The 22737-nt window shown below is 31.5% G+C and overlaps 3 protein-coding genes across 7 annotated transcripts; 2 read left to right on the top strand and 1 right to left on the bottom strand.

Annotated features, from left to right (window-relative positions):
- Nucleotides 1-1529: 1529 nt before the first annotated feature.
- Nucleotides 1530-3278, top strand: LOC126677625 (F-box/LRR-repeat protein At1g67190-like). 3 transcript variants are annotated; one of them, XM_050372341.2, is made up of 3 exons: nt 1530-1626; nt 1857-2432; nt 2535-3278. In XM_050372341.2, the coding sequence occupies exons 2-3, from the start codon at nt 1953-1955 to the stop codon at nt 3216-3218; spliced, it is 1164 nt and encodes a 387-aa protein (XP_050228298.1). In that variant the 5' UTR covers nt 1530-1626; nt 1857-1952; the 3' UTR covers nt 3219-3278. The 3 variants fall into 3 exon arrangements, with proteins under 3 accessions (XP_050228298.1, XP_050228295.1, XP_055961609.1); XM_050372338.2 differs by having other exon boundaries at nt 1901-3278; XM_056105634.1 differs by having other exon boundaries at nt 1857-3278.
- Nucleotides 3279-8273: 4995 nt separating this feature from the next.
- Nucleotides 8274-10152, top strand: LOC130014495 (F-box/LRR-repeat protein At1g67190-like). The gene is made up of 2 exons (XM_050372337.2): nt 8274-8424; nt 8763-10152. The coding sequence occupies exon 2, from the start codon at nt 8822-8824 to the stop codon at nt 10085-10087; it is 1266 nt and encodes a 421-aa protein (XP_050228294.1). The 5' UTR covers nt 8274-8424; nt 8763-8821; the 3' UTR covers nt 10088-10152.
- Nucleotides 10153-12705: 2553 nt separating this feature from the next.
- LOC126677624 (protein ABSCISIC ACID-INSENSITIVE 5) lies at nt 12706-16457 on the bottom strand. Of its 3 annotated transcripts, none has more exons than XM_050372335.2 (6): nt 16338-16457; nt 13804-14912; nt 13463-13534; nt 13362-13391; nt 13010-13121; nt 12706-12919 (listed from the first exon to the last, which is right to left on the bottom strand). In XM_050372335.2, the coding sequence occupies exons 2-5, from the start codon at nt 14881-14883 to the stop codon at nt 13026-13028; spliced, it is 1278 nt and encodes a 425-aa protein (XP_050228292.1). In that variant the 5' UTR covers nt 14884-14912; nt 16338-16457; the 3' UTR covers nt 12706-12919; nt 13010-13025. The 3 variants fall into 3 exon arrangements, with proteins under 3 accessions (XP_050228292.1, XP_050228290.1, XP_050228291.1); XM_050372333.2 differs by lacking the exon at nt 16338-16457 and adding an exon at nt 15296-15384; XM_050372334.2 differs by lacking the exon at nt 16338-16457 and adding an exon at nt 15296-15384 and having other exon boundaries at nt 12706-12914.
- Nucleotides 16458-22737: the final 6280 nt, after the last annotated feature.

Raw genomic sequence — 22737 nt, 5'->3', positions numbered from 1 at the left:
ATATTTAAATAATGTTAAATGTAAATGACGGTAATATAAAAAGATAAAATCACATGTACGGTATAAAATATAAATCCCGATACCTTAATAATTTTACAAAATATATTTAACAAGTAAAGATAATTGTTTAAATGAGACAGAAGAAAGAAATAATACATTTTAATTCGGCAAAATGTACAAAAAAATCTTCAAATTTTTCTCAAAAGTAAAGATCAACCCTTTTTATTTCGGATACAAAAAAGCCCTCTCAGTTTTTTTATCGAACAAAAGCACCATTCCATCCATCAAAATTAAAAATCAGCGTTAATTGTGAACGTGTCACTCATAAATTTATAGGAAAAAAGTTCAAAAATAACCTTAATGTTTAAAATACTTAACACTTTATGTTTATAATTTTTTAGCATTATTTCACCCCCTTCTTCCTAAATAACTCTAATTAATTTTTTTATTATAATCAATTAAAATAAAATTAGACCAATGAATCAATTATGTCTAACCAATCAAAATCCAACTAAATATATCAAAACTCAATTAAACAAATTAAAATCCAATTAAACCTAACTAAAATTTAATTTAATTTAATTAAAACCTAATTAAAATCAAATTTAATTTAGTTAAAATTTAATTAAATTTTAATTTAAGATATTGAACAACCGTCGCCAGTCATTTTCGGCAACAATTGAACCACCGCCGGCACACCAGAGACCGTTTGTTCTCTCAAAATAGACCTTTTCCGGAACATACGAAGTTCTGTTATCTTTTGAAAACAGACCGACAGACGACCTTCGACAAGCTTGCCGGAGGTCGTCGTTTTTTAGTATTTTTAATATTTTTTAAATAAAGCAAATCTTTGAAGGATTAATTTCAGATGTATTATAAATAATAGACCTAATCACTCAAAAACCCCTCACCTTTAAACTTTTTTTCAATTCCACCCCGACGTTGAAAATTTGTCAATTTTACCCACTTTTGAATTTTCCGTTTTCAATTGTACCCCAATATTTTAATTTTTGTTAATTTTTTTACTTAAATGATGAAATCATTCAATTAATTAAGTCTAAACATGAAATTAAATTCTTTTTTATTCAAAAAAGTACAAATAAGTCCTTTATTTTTAAAAACTAACTAAAAACCATAATCAAATTAACACTAATTTAAATTCTTAATTAATTTAACTAAATTTAAATAAATTTTAAAAATATACAATTAATATATGCGAGACATGGAGAATGTTTTAAACAAATTTCCAAACGCAAAAGACGTTAATTTAATTTTTCAGGGTACAATTGAAACACAAAAATGCAAAATAGGGTAAAATTGACAAATTTTCAACGTCAGGGTATAATTGAAAAGGGACTAAAAGGTCGGGGTTTTTTAAGACATTAGGCCTAAATAATAAGGACATTTGAATTTTTTTTAATTAATTTGACTCCATTAACTGTATATTTAACGAAATGGTTTATTTGTCTGATTTTAAAATTTCAAAGGGTTTAATTGTTCAATTTTGAAACAACGAGAGTTTTAAAAAGGTGCAAAAAGCCTACCCAGAAACACTTTCACTTTGAGAAACACAGTTCAAGAGGAAAACCCTACTCTTTCATTCATTTTCATCATCAAACTTTAACGGTACGCAACTCTTTGTTTTAATTTACATAATCCGCTCTATTATACTCATTTCTATGTCATAGTCGGATTAGCTAAATGAAATTTATGATGTTTTACACTTAATTTCGAATATTACCAGTTCTAAATTGATCTGGGTTGTTCCTCATTTTTATATAAATTGTTTATAGAAACCCTAATCTTCAGAGATTTTGTCAAGTTTCAATTTAATTTTTTCCTTTTTTTATTAACAGTTTGAGGATTACTGATCACAGCCTTGAAATTTCTCAATCCGCAGTTTCTTCGGTAGACCAGCTGATTTTTTGTTTCATTTGGGTGTGCGTATATATATGGAGAACCTTCCTGTTGAAATTGTAGGGAACATTTTATCTCGCGTTAGTGCTGCTCGAGATGTAGTCATTGCTTCCACCACTTGCAAGAAATGGCGCGAGGCTTGTCGTACGCACGTCCATACTCTTGTCTTTCATTCTTATAATTGGTCTGGTTACCATGAGCTTGGCACTAGTAATTTGGAAAATCTCATAACTCGAACCATTTTCCAAACAACTTGCTTACATACTTTGTCCATTATTATAGAGTCTGATGAAGCTGATGAATTCTCGGCTGCTTCTGTCTTTGCTTGGCTTATGTATACTAGGAAGTCTCTCCGTGTGTTGTATTGCAACGTGAAGACCAGTCCAAATATCGATATCCTTAAAGAATGCAGTCACCTTAAGCTGGAAGTTCTGGCATTAGCTCATCTTTCTATCTCAGGTGTTCAATATCGTTATCAGAAAATTCCTTATTTGATATCACTGTCTCTCAAAAATGTTAGTATCTCAGCTCTGGATTTGAACCTTTTGCTGATTGCTTGTCCTAATCTCGAGGCCTTAAACCTTGTCAGTCCTGTGATTGCCATGTCTGAATCGCAGATAATTATGCAACTGAAAACTTTCACGTTGAAGTATATTTATGTCGAAGCAATTGGTTTCGACAAGTTTAGACTGGAAGCTGATAGTCTTGAGGTGTTGACTCTAAAGAATTGTACTCTGGAGCTTTTTGAGCTTGTAGGCCAGGGGTCTTTGCGAATTTTGAAGATGGATGATGTTAGTATCGTCCATCCTGATTTTGGAGAGAACACATTGAATCTGGAGGATGTCGATATTAGTAACTTCACCAGTACATGGCTTATGTTCTACAAAATGATCTCGAAATCATCAAAACTCACGAGGCTTCGCTTGTGGGATATAGAATTGGATGATGAAGGTGATTATCTAGATTCGGACTCTATGTTTGATTGCTTTCCTCAGTTAACGAATCTATCGATGGATTATTCTTTAGTGGATGATGTGTGCTGTTATGGATTGTATGGTTCATATCAGTTCGACAATGTCGTCACATTAGAGTTGGGATGGACGGGAATCGATGATATGTTTACAGACTGGGTAGCCGGGGTTCTTGCTAGGTGCCCCCATTTGAGGAAATTGGTTATATGTGGGTTTATTTCAAATCCGAAAACTCAAGACGAATGCCGTACTTTGGCTGTCTTCTCCTCGGACATTGTTCGGCTAATGAGAAAGTATGTGAATGTGGATATTGAATTTAAATATCAGTAGAAATTGATTTTGCACTGAAATTAGTATGTTGCTAAATGAAACGTTTTGCAGATTTTCAAATTGTTAGTGAATATCAGTACCCCTCGCATTGGAAATGAATAAATTGATAATACGATAAGAAACAAATGATCTATACAATTAAAAAAATATACATATTCATTATTTTTTCTATTAATGTATCAGATTTTATAAATATGAATTCTATATTAGTAATCATTCTTAATATTTTCTTATAATACATTATCTAATTTTGTAAATTTTTAAATATAATAAATTATTATTGATAATTTTATCATGGAAGTCTAACAAATTAATAATTATAAATAAAATTCTCTTAAACAACAACGTTTTAGTGCTTAAATTTATTTTAAAATAAATAAAATATTATTGGTGTATTATAAGCAGAGGATAGAAAATCGAGTTTAATGAATCAACTCTAGGAATTTTCTTGTGTTCAAATACCTGAAAATAATAGGTAAAGTTTTACCAATTTTTGCTGAAAGTTATAGTAATTCTTTAAGTGGTGAAAGTACAATGCATCTAACTCGTCAATGAAATAAAACTTAATCAAATGTCTTCGACTTGAATTGAGTTATTCAACATTTCTATCCGAGTCCTCTGGACACAATTTAAGAATAATTTAAAAATGATCGAGAAAATAATATTATTAGATGAAAAGACAAGTTGATGTTTAGTCTTGAATGTGTTTGTTATTGAAATTTTTACTCTTGAATCACATTCAAGTGGTTGCTTAAAATGTATATTGATTGATCTTTTTTTTCTTTGAATTAGTTATTTCATACATATATTAATTATGTGAATATGAGTTTTTTTAATTCTATTCCACTAACATATTCTTTTATATACATTCAATATGAAAAAGAGAAAGAGGGATAAGAAATGAAATTTTCATAAAATGAAAGTAAAATATGATATGAGCTTATTAAATAAAATATGCACAAATGAGATATATACTGAGACAAAATAAATAAATAAAATTTAATTCAATGTATTTTAGATCAAATCTAATCGAAGCACTTAATACACTCTCCTAAAAGCATTTACAAAGCATTTACAATAGTGGATGTAATAGCCCCTGTCACACCCACCATTACTCTGATACTCCCCGTCTTAATAAAATTGTCTATTTTTATATAAAAAAAATTGTCCCAAAATTTTTGTCAACTTTTAAAAAGTGACAATTTTAAATTCAATCTTTCTATACTACTCCTATTTAAAGTTCACTATTTATAAATAAATTAAAAGTGAACCCTACATAAAATAAGAGTATGAAAAGAAAAGTAGAGAAAGAATTATAATAATTGTGTTTTTTAAACTGTATGATAAAAGTAAAATGAACAATTCTATTGGAACGGAGGGAGTAGTTTAAAACCGTTTCATGTTAAAAAACGGTATAATAGATTTTAGTAGGTCCATTTTCTGTTTTTTTAATAAAAAAATGAGCAACTTTAACCCTTTTTTATGGTGCTTTGCAACCAGTAGCCAATTTTTTTAAAACCTTTTTAATTTTTTTAAAACTTTTAAAATTTAATTTTAATTTGTAATAGCTACATTTTTTTATATCTAATTTAATTTTTTTTTCATACACAAATTCTTATGTATCATTTTGTTCATTTCATAATTTTTTATTAAAACAATTCGAAGTATAAGTAAAAATGTAAATAATATTATAAAAAACTAATTTTTTACTTATTTTAACATCCTTTCAAATATTTTAATCAAATAAATTAGGTTGTATCAATTATTAATTTTAAAAATTTTATTAATTAAACATTATAAATAACAGTTTTGTAATATCTTTTTTAACAAAAGATTTAAAAAATCAACAATAAAATAATTTTATAAAAAATTTAAAAGTATTTTTTTATATATAAAATTATTATAAATAAAATATATATAGTGAAAATAAAAAATAAATATTGTGAAACCTATATATTATACGTTAGAAAGTGTAGTTTATAGTGAGAAAAAGTGTAATGAAAGAGGTGTAATAGAGTGACAACATGACAAACTATGACACTCATTTTGATATAAATAAAACAAAAAAACATAAATATCCTGAAAAACACCAGAAATACACCAATAATACACTAAAACGTAGATATATTATAAAATTATTACAAATGCATCATAAATCAATTTGTTCTTTACAAAATCAGTAGCAATAAAAAATTTATCAATAAGAGAAAAACAAAATAAATAATTATTATGAACAATAGAATAATTTTATAAACAAAAAATTATAAATCTACAATAATTCATTTACAAAATGTTTAAATTATTACAAAAAATCTAAAAATTTACACAAATCTAAAAATGAGTCGAGAAATTCATAGCGCGAGCGCGAACGGAAAAACGATCGGAAACAATGAGAAATCCTTTGAAAGTAGACGAACGGAAAAGTATTTGGAGGAGACAAACTGAAAAATCAAACGGAAAAAAAAAAAGAAAAGAAAAGAGAACTTTGAGAGAGAAAAGAGAGAAAAAAAGGATGGTTATGTAAAAGTTTAAACTAAAATGAAATAACTTTCCCTCTCTCTCTCTCTCTATATATATATATATTTATATATATATATATATATATATATATATATATATATATATATTGGGTATTTTGTAAATAATTTAAAAAATAGATAGCGTAAGAAATAAAGAAAAGATGAGTCAAAATACATTAAATATTTTATCAAAAACAGATATTTGAAAAATAATTCCTATTTTGAAGTATTGCTAATTATTTAATTACATCCCATATAATAAAATTTAATAATTATTCAATACTACATAATTAATTCTATATATTCTTACATACTTTTTATTTATAAATCTATTATGATATAATCAGTTTAATAATAATTATTTATTAAAATCTGAAAAAATATATCACATGCAACATAATTATTCTATCTACTCTCATGTTTTTTTGCCAAACGATAGATATTATTGATAGAAATAACTAATTACATCCTAAATCTGAATTACATCATAGATCAAAAAAACAAAAAAAACCATTGAGATCAATTTACGACAAGAAATAAAATAATAATAGAAATTTAAAGATACAAATTTTACAGGTGACTAAAACATGATAAATTCAAGTGTTAAGAATTTTCTGGCACCAATCGCACCCTCACAACTTCTATTAATCACCGGTTCCGCTGCTAGAATACTTCAAACGAGGATAAAAAAACCTTGAATTATCATGAACTTGAATTTGAAGTTTGAACAATCACTAAAAAAATTTGAACGATCCAAGGATCTATAGCAACCATGAACAAAACACACAAAAACTCCAAAGAACATAGTAATTTATTCAAACAGACAACAAAACATTGAAACAAACGAGTTAAGAGACGATGATATCCAGCTAAAAGCCGAAGATCACCGTTCATTGAGCTCGAAAACGGAAAAAATTGAGCTTTTTCTCTCTAGATGATTTCTCTCTCTGAGATGCTGTTGCACCGCTTCACGGCTTCTAAAAAAATATTCTATCTACTCTTAAACTTGATTATTTTTATCTATGTTTCACACATTTAAAATAAATGAAATATACCACCTTGTTTTTTATGTATAATTTTTTTTTTATAGGCAAACTTCACTAGGTGAAGTGTAAGTCAGTGACTATGTACATATGGACGATTTCTCATCACAATGAGTCAACCGTTCAAAGAGTAATGATGATACTGTCAAACAGTCATCTAATAGGGTTTTTTAGCCACCAGATGGGCCACCCAAATACACTTAGAGCATCCACAATGGGCTCTCTATTAGCTTAATACTCTTTATTATAAAGAGTGTAACCCAAAAAATATAGTCCAATGGACTCTTTATTATTAAAAATAAAAATAAAGAGTGAATTTGGCTCTCCACATCTAGAAAGTCAAACCCAACTCTCTATTTTTAAAAAACACGTGTATAACTAAATGTTAACTATTTCTCCACTACTTTCTTATTTGTAGGTAAAAAATCTCCTGTATTCATCGTCTTCTTGTTTTCAACATAAAAGCTTCATATACCATTTTTTTTTCATTAATTTAGGGACGGACAACAAGATTGTCATTGTGCATTTTTGGGATGAAAACAATTCGGGTGAGTTGGTTAGTCAGTCGTTCCAAGAATCAGAACAATGGACATGGATGCTTACTCAGAGCAGGAAAGATCACAGCTATTGATTCAAAGATTCTTGTTGGGGGTTTCAATCTGAGTGATCATTACCCATATCAATCCCTTCCTCGCTGTACATATTCATACGCAGATGCCATGAATAATCTATATCAACTTCCTTGACCCGAGAGATTTGTGTCTGTAATTAGTGACAACAATTAATTATGAATATTTTATCTAGTGAAGGTTTGTAAGGATTAAAAAAAGTTCCAAGTCTCCACTATAATAGGAGCTTCTCGCTCTGCTTACTCCATTTGTATTGAGATGGGAGTGCAGAAATTGACACTTCTTTCTTTTGTAATTGTCCTGTTCAAAATATGTATGAGATTGGAAGGGACTTGGTGATTGCTTTGTCCTGGAAAAAAAATACTTATCATATTGAACTGAATGAAAATGAGAGAGGTCATCTTTGATTTGCAAGTTTCATCAAAAAAATTATATTTCAAAATGCAGTATGGATCATTATCTTGTTAATGAGAAAATCTGGAAAAAAAAATTAAATAACCATTGAAGTAAATAAATTTAAAGAGTCCATTGAAGAGAGGTTATATTTTTACTCTCTATTATTAAAGATGCTCTTTATTTATTTAAAGATGCTCTTTATAATAGAGAGCATTGTTGGAGATGCTCTTATAGTGTATAAAATAAAATTAAAATTTGTAAACCCCGAAAAATTAGCCTAAAAGAAAATTTCATCTCATCCAAAAAGAAATTTGCACTTGCACTAAAATAGTGATTTTTTTTTAAAGATGAAATGAAATTATATATGAATATTGATTATTTACGCCTTAATTTCTGATAACTTAAAAAATTACTAATATTTAAAAATTAAAAAAACTTGAATCAATTTGGTTGAACTGGTCGAACCATGATGTCTTAGCGAAGCCGGTTTGATATCTGATCCAGTTCTAAAATAAAAACAATGGCAAACCCTTCATATCCGTAGGCAGACAATCGAAGAGGAAGCATGAGAGAGTTTGAGTTTGAAAAATCAGAATAAATACATCACCCAATCTCAACGGTACGCAACTTAAATCTAAATTGATCTGGGTTATTTTAATTTATTTTGTTTACATTAATTGATATGTTTACATTCATTTCTGTTCATACTCCTTGTGCAATAGTTGGATCAAATTTGCCATTTTATGATATATTACAGTTAATTTTGAATACAAGTTAGCTATAATCAATTCAAAATTGATCTGGGTTGCTGCTCATTTTTTTAATAGTTACTAAATTGTTTACAGAAACCCTAATCTTTATAGACTTCTTTTGAAGTCTGTGCTATGTTTGATAAATTAGATTATAATTGTCGTGGAGTTTCAATATAATTTCTTTTTTCTTTTTTATTAAATACAGGTTTCTTGGATAAACCAGCTGATTTTTTGTTTTCATTTGGTGCCTTTTTGTCTATATGTATGGAGAATCTTCCTGTTGAAGTTATAGGAACCATTTTATCTCGCATTAGTGCTGCTCGAGATGTAGTCGTTGCTTCCACCACTTGCAAGAAATGGCGCGAGGCTTGTCGTTTGCACATCCATACTCTTGCTTTTCATTCTTATGATTGGTCTGGTTACCATGAGCTTAGCACTAGTAAATTGGAAAATCTCATAACTCAAACCATATTCCAAACGACTTGCTTACGGAGTTTGTCGGTTTTGATAGAGTCTGACGAAGCTGATGAATTCTCGGCTGCTTCTCTCATTGCTTGGCTTATGTATACTAGGAAGTCGCTCCGTGTGTTGTATTACAACATGAAGACCAATCCAACTATCAATATCATTAAAGAATGCAGCCTCCTTAAGTTGGAAGTTCTGGCATTAGCTTATAATTCTATCTCAGGTGTTGATCCTAGTTATCAGAAATTTCCTTGTTTGATTTCACTTTCTCTCAAAAATGTTAGTATTTCAGCTTTGGATTTGAACCTTTTGCTGACTGCTTGTCCTAAACTCGAGGCCTTAAACCTTGTCAGTCCTGTGATTGCCATGTCTGAATCGCAGATAATTATGGAACTGAAATGTTTCTCGTTGAAGTGTATTTATGTTGAAGCAATTGGTTGTGACAAGTTTAGACTGGAAGCTGATAGTCTTGAGGAATTGTCTCTAAAGGATTGTACTCTCGAGCATTTTGAGCTTATTGGCCAGGGGTCTTTGCGAGTTTTGAAGATGGCTGATGTTAGTAGCTTCCATTTTGATTTCGGAGAGAACACATTAAATCTGGTGGATGTCGATATTAGTAACTTCACCAGTGCCTGGCTTATTTTCTACAAAATGATCTCGAAATCATCAAAAATCACGAGGCTTCGCTTGTGGGATATAGAATTGGATGATGATGGTGATTTTCTAGATTGGGACTCTATGTTTGCTTGCTTTCCTCAGTTAACGCATCTATCGATGAATTATTCTTTAGTAGATGATGTGTGCTGTTACGGATTGTATGGTTCATATCAGTTCGACAATGTCGTCACATTAGAGTTGGGATGGACAGGAATCGATGATATGTTTACAGACTGGGTAACCGGGGTTCTTGCTAGGTGCCCCCGTTTGAGGAAATTGGTCATATATGGGTTTATGTCAGATTCCAAAACTCGAGGAGAGTGCCGTACTTTGGCTGTCTTCTCCTCGGCCATTGTTCGGCTAATGAGAAAGTATGTGAATGTTGATATTGAGTTTGAATACCAATAGAAATTGATTTTGCACTGAAATTTCTGTGCTGCTAAATGAAAAGTTTTGCGAATTTTCAAAGTTTACTTTCTTGTCTGCACACTGTTATTGGAAATGAATAAACTGAGATTACAATTACAATTATCATCAAGTCTTGGTTTGTAAGTTAGTTCTGTAGTGTATATTATGGTAGCCAAGTTTCTTGCTAAGTTCCCCGGTTTGTGGAAATTAGTTATAAATGGGTATGTTTTCAGGGGCTGAAACTCCTGATGAGTTTCGGACTTTCGCCGACTTCACCTCGTCCGTTGTTAGGCTCATGAGAAAGTATGTGAATGTAGATGTTGAGTTTGAATATTATTAGAAATTGATTCTGTACTGAAATTATTTGCTAAATGAAAAGGCATATGATTATTTAATTTTTCTAAAAAGCTTGCAAATTTTCAAACTTCACTTTCATGTCTAGAAAGTCTGTGAATATCATCAGTACCCTTTGAATTGGAAATGAATAAACTGGAATACAAAAAGAAATGAATGATCTATACAATCGCAATTGAACAAAGGATCAATCCGTCCTCTTAAAGTGACATAGATTAAAAAACTCAATTCTATGAAAATCAGTATAACCAACCAAAATCAAACTCAATTTTAAATTCAAATTAATTAATTATATTATTATAAAATTTATATATATTAACAAATAATTAATATTTCTTGACTATCTAATTAAAATTAATTTAAAATTCTATTTAGTTTAATTAAATTATTTTAAATTAAATAAACTTTTTAAATCTAATTTAAATTTCTATTTAATTTATAACTAAAACTCAATTTATCTTGAAATTTCAATTTTTTATTCTGAAAAAAAAGTTATTTCAAAAATTTCAAAAATTTTGTCCTGCCGCCGCCCTTTTGCACTCCGACCGTCGCCGCCTTCTCACTCCCACTCTGACTGTCCACCGCGGTTTATTTTTTCTAATGAAAAAGGCGAATAAATTTATCTTCGCTATCAATGGAGAATGCCAATATTGTCTTCTCTATTGATAGAGAAGACATTCTTGTTTTCTCCTTGATCTTTTCCATCACTTCTAGTAACAGAGAAGACCTGCTCGTTTTTTCCATCAATGGAGAAAACGAGTTCGGTCTTAATTAATTGTAATTAAAAGATAATTAGTATTTTTTAATTAGTTAATTAAAAAATATAAATTATTTATAAAAATATATAAATTTTATAATTATGTAATAATTAATCTAATTTTAAAATTAGATTTGATTTTAGTTTTATTATCATGTTGTTTATGACGTGGCCGGTTTTAAAATAAAAACATTGGCAAACCCTTCATATTTGTGGTTTCAGTTTGAAAACTTGTCGAATACCGTATTTTCACGACTTTCTGTTTCTCGATTTCTATTTTCGCACAATATAAGCTGGTGATAATTGTTTGCACGTATGTAGACTATAAATTTATAGTCAGAAAACAAAATGTGGCCTAATGGAAACTGTTTTGCATATCTTAGAAGATGGATTAACAAAGTGATAATCATTTCTTGAATTGCCATGAACAACAATCCTTCCGCAATTTTGCATTTCTTAAGTGTTTATAGATATGTGAGTTGACAAGTTTATACTGGAAGCTGATAGTCTTGAGAAGTTGCATTTAAAGGATTGTACTCTGCGTCTTTTTAAGTTTATCGGCAAGGGGTCGTTGCGCGTTTTGGGGTGGCTGATGTTAGTATCCTCAATCTTGATTTTGGAGACAACATAATAAATCCGGAGGTCGTCAATGTTGGCAACTTCACTAGTACGTGGTTGCAATTCTACAAAATGATCTCGAAATTATCAAAACTGACGAGGCTTCGCATTTGGAGTGTAGAATTGGACGATGAAAATGACTATGTAGATTTGGACTCCATGTTAGTTTGCTTTCCTCAGTTAACGCATCTATCAATAAATTATTCTTTAGCGGATGATGTGTGCTATTACGGATTGCATGGTTCATATCAGTTTAACAACGACTGGGTAGCGGGTGTTCTTGCAAGGTTCCCCAATTTGAGGAAATTGGTAATATATGGGGCTGTTTCAGAGGCTGAAACTCCTCGAGTTACGGACTTTAGCCAACATCAGCTCGTCCATGGTTCGACTCATGAGAAAGTATGCGAATGTAGACGTTGAGTTTGAATATGAAAGTCAATTTATTTGTTGCTAAATGCAAAAGGCATATGATTATTTCCTTTTTCTAGAAAGTTTTGCAAATTAGTGGTTATCATCAGTACCTTTTTTATTGAAATTATACTACAATTACCAATCTTTAAGTTTGTAACTCAGTTCTACAACTTTACGGTCGTTTTTATCACTTTTCTTGACTTGTAATATAAATTCATGCGCATACTGACCTGGACAATATGTGCAGGTCAGTATATGAATTTATTTTATATGAATTTATATTACAAGTCAAGAACAGTGAAAATACCGACCTGCGTAAAATGGATAAAAATATCCATGAAAATACTCAGAACTGTTAAATGTTCATGAAAATACTGACCTGCATAAAATGGATAAAAATATCCATGAAAATACTCAAGAATTGTTAAATTTTCATGAAAATACTGACCTGCATAAAATGGATTACAACAAACATATCTTAGCTAAATTTCTGCAACTAGATATGTCATTGAGATAATGAAAATGTTATACATTCCATAACTTTTTAAAATCTTAGTGAAAAAGAAAAATAGAGAGACAGTTCATCTCCTCATTCCTCAACTGCACTTTTGTATCTCTTTCTCTTACCCTTAAATCTTTGTATCTCCGTAGTCCTTTCAGTCACTATTCGTGCTTTTCGTCAAAATTCTGCACTTATATACGGATCGAACAATAATTAAATTCACTTTGGTACATTTTACAAGTCAACTAGATTTATATTCAAAATCAAAACAACAGCTTACAGTTGCAAAGAGTCTGTTATAAGGGGCAACTAAAGTTTCTTCTCATTATCCTTAGTTTTTCTTTTGCCTTTTGAGCCTTAGACTGTGCTTTCATTCTCACTTCCTCAAGATGCTGCGAATTCCAAAACAGAAAATAGAAAATTTTATAAATTGAAAGACACTTTAGAGTATCCGCCAGACTGTTTCACGGAAAAGTTTCCGATCTTATATTTTCACATTTAGTTTCCATTTCCATGCTACATTATCCGGAGCTACTTTAGATTCCAACTATCAAGTAAAGCTGGACGAACACCGAAACAAAACTCTGTCGACGCATAAACGCGAAAAGAATAAACTAGACCGAAGATATTACCTGCTGTCTTCTTTTCCTCTCAAGCTCTGCCTGTCACACAGACATAATAAAAAATGAGACCTGCATTGAGTAAAAATGTAATAGCTAGTTGATGAACTTACTAGAGCATGCCTAAGCTGTTTGTTTTCTTCTTTTAATTGGTTTAGCTCTGCTTCTAATTCAACCGTGTACGCCTGTAAAACCCAAAATACATACATACATCTTTAATGCTAATACCATACTTAGAAAAAAGAATAATCATTAATTCACAAATTAAATAGTAGGAGAGACTATTATATGTTGCACACAAATTTTTTAAGTACTACTATATTTTTTCTGTTAAACCAAATAATGCTTCTGAAACTCCGAATTATATATTTATAGTTTGTTCTTATAAAACATCATTTTCAGCAGTTCAATTTCTCAAATAATGATATAGTAAGAGTTGTAATAAAGATTGTACCTGTTTTCGAGCTCTAGACCTTGCAGCCGACTCTCGATTCTTGATCATCCGCCGTTGCCTCCTCTCGACAACTTTCTCAACAGGTCCATCATGAGTCCTCTTCCTTCCCCTCAATCCTCCTCCATCAATTCCAAATTGATTTGGAACATTATCAACCATTGCATCGGACGAGACAGGACTAACTTGCCCCACAACGCCAGTACCCTGGATTGGTGCATATCCACCACCATTCCCAATCCTTCCTCCATAGACCGAACCTGAAGGTGGCACCACTGTTAGCGGTACAAACCCTCCATTCCTTTCCGATGTCTCTAAGGTAGTCCCAGCATTTCCTGGCAAACCGCCACCTCTGGCTCCACCAACACCACACGCACCCAAAACGGGCCTGGAAACAAAACCTGTCCCCGTAGCAGGATTGTTACTGTTAGTGTTCTGATAAAGTCCGTACTGTGGTTGTTGAGGCGGAAACAGCGGAGGTGACGGATTAGTAGTACCATGTTCTCTTACAACTCCGGCCTTGACTAGAAAATCTTCCAATGTCATTTCTCCGTAAGTCGGCTGTCTAGAAGCGGACTCAGGATTCTGCAAATTATTAGTACTGCTACTATGCTGTCCCCTCTGTTGATGTTCTCTGTGTATATCCGACCAAACTTCATCCACCGTTTTCCGACATAACGGTGCTGGCAACGTAAGCGAACCTTGTCTGGCCAAACTAGGCTGTTTAGATATAGTTCTATGATCATTTCCAGTTATTACATCATTATAACCACCCTGATGATTTCCTTTATTTCCTTTACCATTGTTCATGTAACTGAGGTGATCATTATTATTACTCGTCACAGCAGCTGCCTGATTATTCTCCTCGGCGTTCCAGATACTCGTCAGGAATTCATCCATGTTCATCGACCCGAAATTCTTGCCGCTCTCGAAAAGTGCATGCTGAAACTCATCCAGTGTGAGTGAGTAAATGGAAGATTGCCTGCCGAGAGACGAGAATGGGTGGTTTTTCGATGGTTGATCGGATTGCAATGGCGAATCGACCTCGCCTTGGGAGGTCACTTCAGAATCTGTAACAGCCATTTCCTTTTCTTTTGATGCTGTAAGTGGACCTGAAAAATGGTTTTGCAGGAAAAAAAATTAAAAGCATTTTTCAGGTTCCAAATCAATAATCCTCAAAACATTATATATCGATTTAATCAATTACATATACAGAAGAAAACATTTATACAAACTATTACACATCTGCATTCAATGATTAAATAAAATATAAATGGCTATTAATTATAAAAATATGATCTTGTTCAGGATTGGAAAACACATTTGATGTAGATGAAGAAAATTAAACTAAAATTTTTAGTACTATAATTTTTTATTTTTTTTTGTAAATTAATTTTGTTTAAGGAAAATAATAATAGGACAGGATACAAAATGACTAAAACCATAAAAGAAGATTGAAAGCAACAATTTATTAGACAGTACATGGACCTATTACCATCTGTATGGAACTCCATGTCTATGTTCAACGTTTGTGAAAACGATGGATACCACCATTATTTTAATAATCATTATCCTATCTTAATTTCCTTTCATTCTTTTTGCTAAGATTTAAATTTTTAGTTTTCATACTATATAGATTAAAATTATTTGGATAACGGCAAAATCTACACTTATAATATTAACAGAAAAAAATGAAATCAAGTGGATATAATGTATACTTTAGGCAAAATAAGAGACGTGTGTGTCTTATTTTATTAGACATAAGTAAAGACTAATCCGCAATTAAAATATGGAACATTGTACAATGCAACGCATCTTGTCATTCGCAATGAACCAATAATGCATTAGCGATATGAAAAACTAAACAATAATTCTTCTATCGTAAATGCTCAATGATTTTAATTTGTTGTAAAAATAAAATAGTACCGACGATTGTAGCAGATACACTCTTAAAATATTCTTTACTCAAATTAGAATCTTTCCTCTTCTGGTACTATCTTGAAAACAAAAGCATAAGAATCCTTCCTTTTTTGGACAACCCATTAGTAACTTCTTCTTATTATTAATTAATTAATTAATTAATTTAGCATTTAAACCAAAAAAAAATTGTTTCTTATACTACCTCATATCAATCTTCTAAATTTGCTAAGTTTGAGTTCAATTCCTTCCGAAAAGACTGCTTATTTAATTATAAAAAAGAAAGAAAAACTTATATCAAATATTTCATTTTATATCTCCATCACTTATACCAACAGAATTAATTACTCAAACTTCTTTTTTATCATTGAAAAGAATCGAGCGTGCTTACGACTTTAGCAAATGCTGTTCAACGCTTATACTATTTAAAATATAGTTCATTGATAATTATTGGAACTTACAGTCTTAAATATGATTACTGAAACGTAAAAGATTGAACGGTGATAAATATTCTGATATAACCGTAAAAGAATCTAACCTCAAGTTATGGATCTAAAGATTGTTTTGAACAAAAAAAAGACTGTTCAAGAATCAACAAAGAGAGAAACAAAAAAAGTTACCTTAGAAGAACATTTGAATGCAAGAATGAGGTAGAGAAGTGGGTTTTATGTCTTTAACTTGAAAATGAAACATATTTATATTTTAGAGATCTTCATGTCCAAGAAAGAACCCATTAAAGAATCAAAACCCTAGATTTAGTAATTTTTTATATATATATTTGTATATGACAATTGATATACGGTGGTGTTGTAAGTCCGAATGGCCCCAGAAAATCCGAGCAGGCAATTCAAATTGAATTGAAGTTTCTGGGCTGAAGAAGTGGGTCCAAAATAACGTAAGAATGAATAAAATATTAAACTATAATGTTATCCAAATAAGTTATACTAAGAATGTTATGTGGAAATGTTGGAGTTTGTCCCAAATTTAGGTGCTGACACGTGTGTAACATGTGTCATGCAATTGGTTCTAAGGATCTTTCTCTGTTTAGGTTGGCTACACGTGTTCTGCTGTAATGACCAAAGCTTGCCTGCAACAAGTCTTTTCTGTATTTGCCTAATTTAGTGTAGTTTTTGTGTTGATTGATATCTTTGCCAATTTGGGTTTCTATCTTTTGTCAGGAATGATAAGGTATCGGAGCCTAAATCATTCGGCCCAAATTATGAGTCCAGCCCAACTTAAAACCCTATCTATTTTTTAATAGTCACCCATGGCTCTTAGACTTCTGAATATTTGATAAAAAAAACTCCTGATGTTTAAAAACAATCAAAAAATCTCTTAATCTTTGAAGCGGCGCTCAAAAATTCCCCTGGCCAAAAATCGTCGACTTTCATTAAAATTGATGACGTGACAGTAATTTTCCTACTTTTATGATATGTGTACGACCGTATCAGCTTAACTCACCAAAAACCTAAAATATATAAAATATCCTAAAATTCATTTAAAAAAGTTAAAATATATTTTATAAAACGCAGTCCAATCAAAACCAACTCAATTAAATCCAACCAAAATGACTCACCCCCTAACCACCATTCACCGCCACCACAGTTTTCCAGCCACCACCACTCACCCACCTCTGCCTCCACCACCATAAAGCTTTTTTCCACCGTCTTCTTTGATCAGTTCTTCAAAGGAAGAACGGATCAGGTTTATTCTTCCTTCGAAGAACATATCGAGTTCTGTCATTGGTAAAGAATATAGACTTGGATATGTTCTTCGAAAGAAGAACATATTCATAGGTGTAGAATTACACCTATTATGCGGGTGTATTTTGATGTAATTATGCCATGATTAGTGTCAACTAAAGGTGTTTTGTTTCTCATTTTCATGTCGAAGTGTTTCAGGTACATATTGACAAAGATCGGGCAAATTAGAGCGTAATTGGAGCAATCGAGGCCAGAGGAAGCAGACCAGATCAGGCCAGAGCCTACTTCTATCGAAACAGGGATGGTTTCGATCGAAACCCTCCTCAGAAACCCCTGTCTCGATCGAGACAGGGATGGTTTCGATCAAAACCCTCCTCAGAAACCCCTGTCTCGTCGAGACAGGGGTGGTTTCGATAGAAACCATGCCAATTTGCATCCAGGGGACTTTTCAGCTAAGACTATTTCGAAAGAAACCACTTCATTTCGGACAGAAACACCTCATTAATGAAGACACGTGATTCAGAGCTGAAAAGGCACATGTGGACGAATATGTGATCTATTTTGATTGGCTACCTCATTTAGACTAGTCATATAGTGTATTTTTATTTTCTTTTTGTCCTTAAACTATAAAAGGACCCCTTTATTTCCATTTTAGGGTTATGCACTTAATTTTTGGAGATTGTAGCCTCCATCTTTTTACTATTCTCAGATTTTTAAAACGTTTTTGTTCTTAGTTTACATATCAAGCTTTGTTGTGGATTCTAGTGTATAATCAATAGAAGATTATTGTTCTTTCCTTTATTATTGTTCTTCATTATCTATTTTATACTTTGGGTACTCAATTATTACAAGGTAATTACTTCTTACACAATGTTTACTTTTAGTTCTTATTTATTTGTTAGCATGTTTGTAGTTAGTAGCTAAACCCCTTGTTTAGGGGTTGTTAATGAAGTTTGATTGTGATTAGTTGAGTAGGGTTTGATTGGGTTAAGTTTTGTAGTGATTTGTATGCTTAATGCCTAGGATAGATTGATCTCCTAATCCTAGGTTTGAAGGTTAATTAATTAGGCGAGAGTCAATTATTTACCCGAATTAGCAAATCACTTAATTAAGGTTTAATCACGCGAGAGCGGTTTACGGCTTAATCGGTTATAGGTTAGTTTCGTGATTGGATTTAATTAGTACAATCGAAATCTAATTACGCGAGAGCGATTTAGATTTTGGTGTATTAATTTAATTACAATTAGTTCTAATTGCGGATTAGACATTTTAGAAAGATTTGACCCGAACTAAAGTTCTCAATTAACCCCGGTTACGTAGGAACGTTTTCAAGCCTAATTAGCAACCTTTAAGCGTTTTTACCTATTTGTTAAAACCGTTTAATATTTGATCATTTGGTTGATAAAGTGTTTGCTTAGTTTATAATTTGTTTGTTTAAATTAGTTTTAAATTTCATAATTATTAATCTAAATACAATTGCTCGTTGCTTTCCGAATTGAAATTCAAAATCCGTGTTCGTTCACTTTAAACCTCTTGTCTCCGTGGGATGGATACTCGACTTGTCGAGTTACTACAAGTTAGTGAGTTAAATTGCTAACACATACCTAATCTGTACTTCCGTCGAAGAACAGATCAAACAAGACGGCCGAAAGTGGAGGTAGCGGTGGTTGGAGAACAGCGGTGGCGGTGGATAGCGGTTAGAGGTGGACTGGTTTGGTTGGGTTTGATTAGGTTGTTTTTTTAATTTTTTTAGTTTAATTTTGGGGGTATTTTGGCTTTTTGGTGAGGTATCATATGATATGTGAGCAGATTTTTGTTGGTCTCTAACATAAGGAAATAGATGCCACGTCACCGATTTTAAAAAAGTCAGTGATTTTTGGTTTTAAGAGATTTCTTGAGTGCCGCCATAAAGGTCAGGTAGATTTTTTTATCATTTTTATATATTAGGGGTTTCTTGATCAAAGATCCAAAAGGCCGGGATTATGGATGGTTATTAACTCCTACCTAGTAGTTAAGGTTTTATAATGAGAAAATTACAGCTATCACTCATTTTTTTAAAATTTATGTTAATAACTCATAAAATATTTTTATGATAATTTTTTTTATTTTTAAAAAGTTATTTGCATAGTATACCTCCTTACATTTTTAATCTGTTTTTACCTTTACAACCGTTAATCTCGATCTTCGACTCCAAATACAAAGATTCAATCTTATCAATCTTTATCTTGCATTTCTTTATTGATAGAAATTGATAAAAATGTTAGGAAAAGCAGTGACGGATCTAGAAATTTTATATGGTGAGGTCCAAATATGTTGTAAGTTCAAAGGCTTAATTATTCAAAAATATCATATAAATATTTTTTCATTAATGTCTCAGACTTCTAAAATCGTCAATTTTAGTTCATTTTCAGTTTCAATTATATCTATTTGTAAAATAAATTCTTTCACATATTCTAATCGCCTTTAATATTTTAAAAAGCATAAAAAATTGAGACTATGTGTTAAATACGAATGACATATTTAAATATATTCAAGTGTGAAAATTTCAATTTTAATAAATGGATACAATTGAAACTGAAAATATTAAAAAGTTGGATAAAATTGACGATTTTAAAAGTTTGAGATGGAGTCCTCAAGTACATCAAAGCAGCTCCCGAGAAAGGTCTATTTTTTCTTTCTACTTATTCTTTGCAACTAAATGGTTTTACAGATTTAGATTGGGCCACTTATAAAAGATGGTAGGAAGTCCATTTTTGGTATGTGTGTTTTTCTAGGAGATTCACTCATTTCTTGGAGATCAAAGAAGCAAAATATTGTCTCTAGGTACAGCTCGGAGGCAGAATACAGAGCTTTAGCTTCTGTCACTTGTGAATTACAATGGATCTTATATTTGCTTCATGATTTCAATATTCAGCATCCTCAACCTACTTTGATATGCAGTGATAGTCAATTTGCAATTCAGTTGGCTCATAATCCAATATATCATGAAAGAACTAAGCATATTGAGATTGGTTGTCATCTCATTAGAGAAAAGATCGCAGCTGGCATTATGCATTTGTTGTCTGTCCCTTCTGCTCTTCAATTGGTAGATTGTTTTACAAAGCCATTAGCTCCTAAATTTTTCTATTTCGCTATCTCTAAGCTTGACATGAATGACATCTATGCTGCAAGCTTAAAGGGGGGGGGGGGGGGTAATACAGGCAATACGGGTTGTTCAACACAATATGTGATACATCAGCAATTTGCAGGAGCTGTTCCAGCTCAGCAGCAGAGTCTGTTACTGTTGTAACATTGATACCGATTATTGAATTTTTGGTACCAATTGTCGTGACCGGTTCATGACTCCGGATTGGTATGCGCATCGGAATTGAAACCATTCGGTATGTATTTAATTATGGATTTGATAAACAAATAATAATATATATAGCAAAATAATAAATAACACAAGAGATTTACGTGGTTCTGCATTAAAGCGTACATCCACGGGCGAAAGATTCGAACCATCCACTAATCATCAAAAGGAGTACAAAATCGGTGGAAAATCACCAAATAGAGAACATCTCTAATAAATATATCCTTAGAAGAAAAACCCACAAAGTGTTTAACTCTATACAAGAAGTAACCCAAAGGGTTAGAATTATCTTTTATTCCTCACACCACACACACCCCCTTTTCCCCTTATTCACATCAATGTATACATTGTGTGTTCGGTTTTTGGTATACTCTAAAAGGTGAATAAAGTAGGCTATATATAGTGAGTAAATAATGTATTTGTAGCATTAGGAGTACTAATCCAAATTGGATTATATCTTTCTAATTGCCCAATGACAACAAAGCTATCCTTCTCCCAAATACTTCAATAATTAGAATCCTAATACAAATTGGAATTAGAATTTTAGGCATATTCCAACAATCTCCACCTTAACGTGAATTCTCCAATAAACTGTGATTATTGTTGTGCTCCACCTTCTCCATTTAAGTTCAAACTGAACTTATTCCAAAAGAGGTTATTTGAGGAGGATCATACAAGTTTCATGAACGTCTTGAACTTGCTGAAACCAAAATGACTTGAAGACTTACTATCTTTAGGTGTATCAATCAAAATTTCACGAAACTTCGAATTTTGTTGGTCTTGAAACCGATACCAGTTATTTCAGCATGAAGTAAACTCATCAAACAGCAAGAAGAAGCATGAAGGACATGAGCTCAACATAATTTTATTCCCTACAAATCAGGAAGCAGTTATAGCACAAGGAGTCTGTTAATTAGTTAGTTAATTTAACAGAAAAGGAATATTCTGTTTGATCTGCTAGTAGTATAAAAGCAGTATCAGGAACTTTATTGTATTTGTCTTTGATATCAATAAAGTTTGATTTTCTCATCATTACGAAATGCAGTAGATCATGCTCTTATTGTTTCTGTCAAAAGTAATCCTAGAGAAGCTATTTAGATGCCCAGGCTCACGTGTTTGCCTTGCGCAACACCTAAATAATGTATTTGATGCTCATTAACTATGTCGAAGGGAGCGGCTACGGCTAGCATGTGAATTTTTTTTGTCAAGAATGAACGATTTCATTGATATAGAAAACAAGCCACGTCAATTGTGCTAGAGAATTATGACAAAAACTAAAATTTCTAAGGGCTTTTTTGACAACATATGAGCCATCCAGTTACACATATATCGAACAAAATGAAACGATTGGGGCATAAACTACTATTAATAGTTTTATATTTTATGATTTGGTCCTTATTTTTAAAATTGTCCCTTTCATAAATATATAGCATTAATGCACGTCAGAACCCCTAAGTTAAACGTGTTTAAGCGAGAGCAGTACTTACTCCTGTGAAGTTCTCGTGTTGCACTCTTTTTTAAATGTGAGGTAAGTTCGACCCTCAAAAATCACATTTTGTTTCCTGATTTTTCGACTCCTTTTTTAAATTAAAAAAATATATATTGCAATTTAGTATTTTTAATGTTAAAATTTTGAGCTCATTAATATAAGCCTTGCTTTTGCACTAAAAAAACACATCTTCTATTCTATATTTTCAATATACTTATAAAACATCTAGTAAAGATATGGAATAATGGAGGAGAATGTTATCAAAGTTAGAATACTTTTTCTCTTACAATTGATAAAGATTGTTGTCCATGAAAATTTATGAAAAGATTGTCGTTTTGTTAATCAATCTTCTAAGTAGGGGTAAACATTGGTGGGTGTGGTTCGGTTCGATAGTAAACCGAACAAAACTGACCAAAACAATTGAATTTTCAGTTTGGAGTATAAAAAATCAAACTATACTGAATCGAAAAATTTGA

The sequence above is a fragment of the Mercurialis annua genome, linkage group LG4 (genome assembly GCF_937616625.2).
Source record: "Mercurialis annua linkage group LG4, ddMerAnnu1.2, whole genome shotgun sequence".
Taxonomy (NCBI): Eukaryota; Viridiplantae; Streptophyta; class Magnoliopsida; order Malpighiales; family Euphorbiaceae; genus Mercurialis; species Mercurialis annua.
This window is presented reverse-complemented; position numbering and strand designations above follow the sequence as displayed.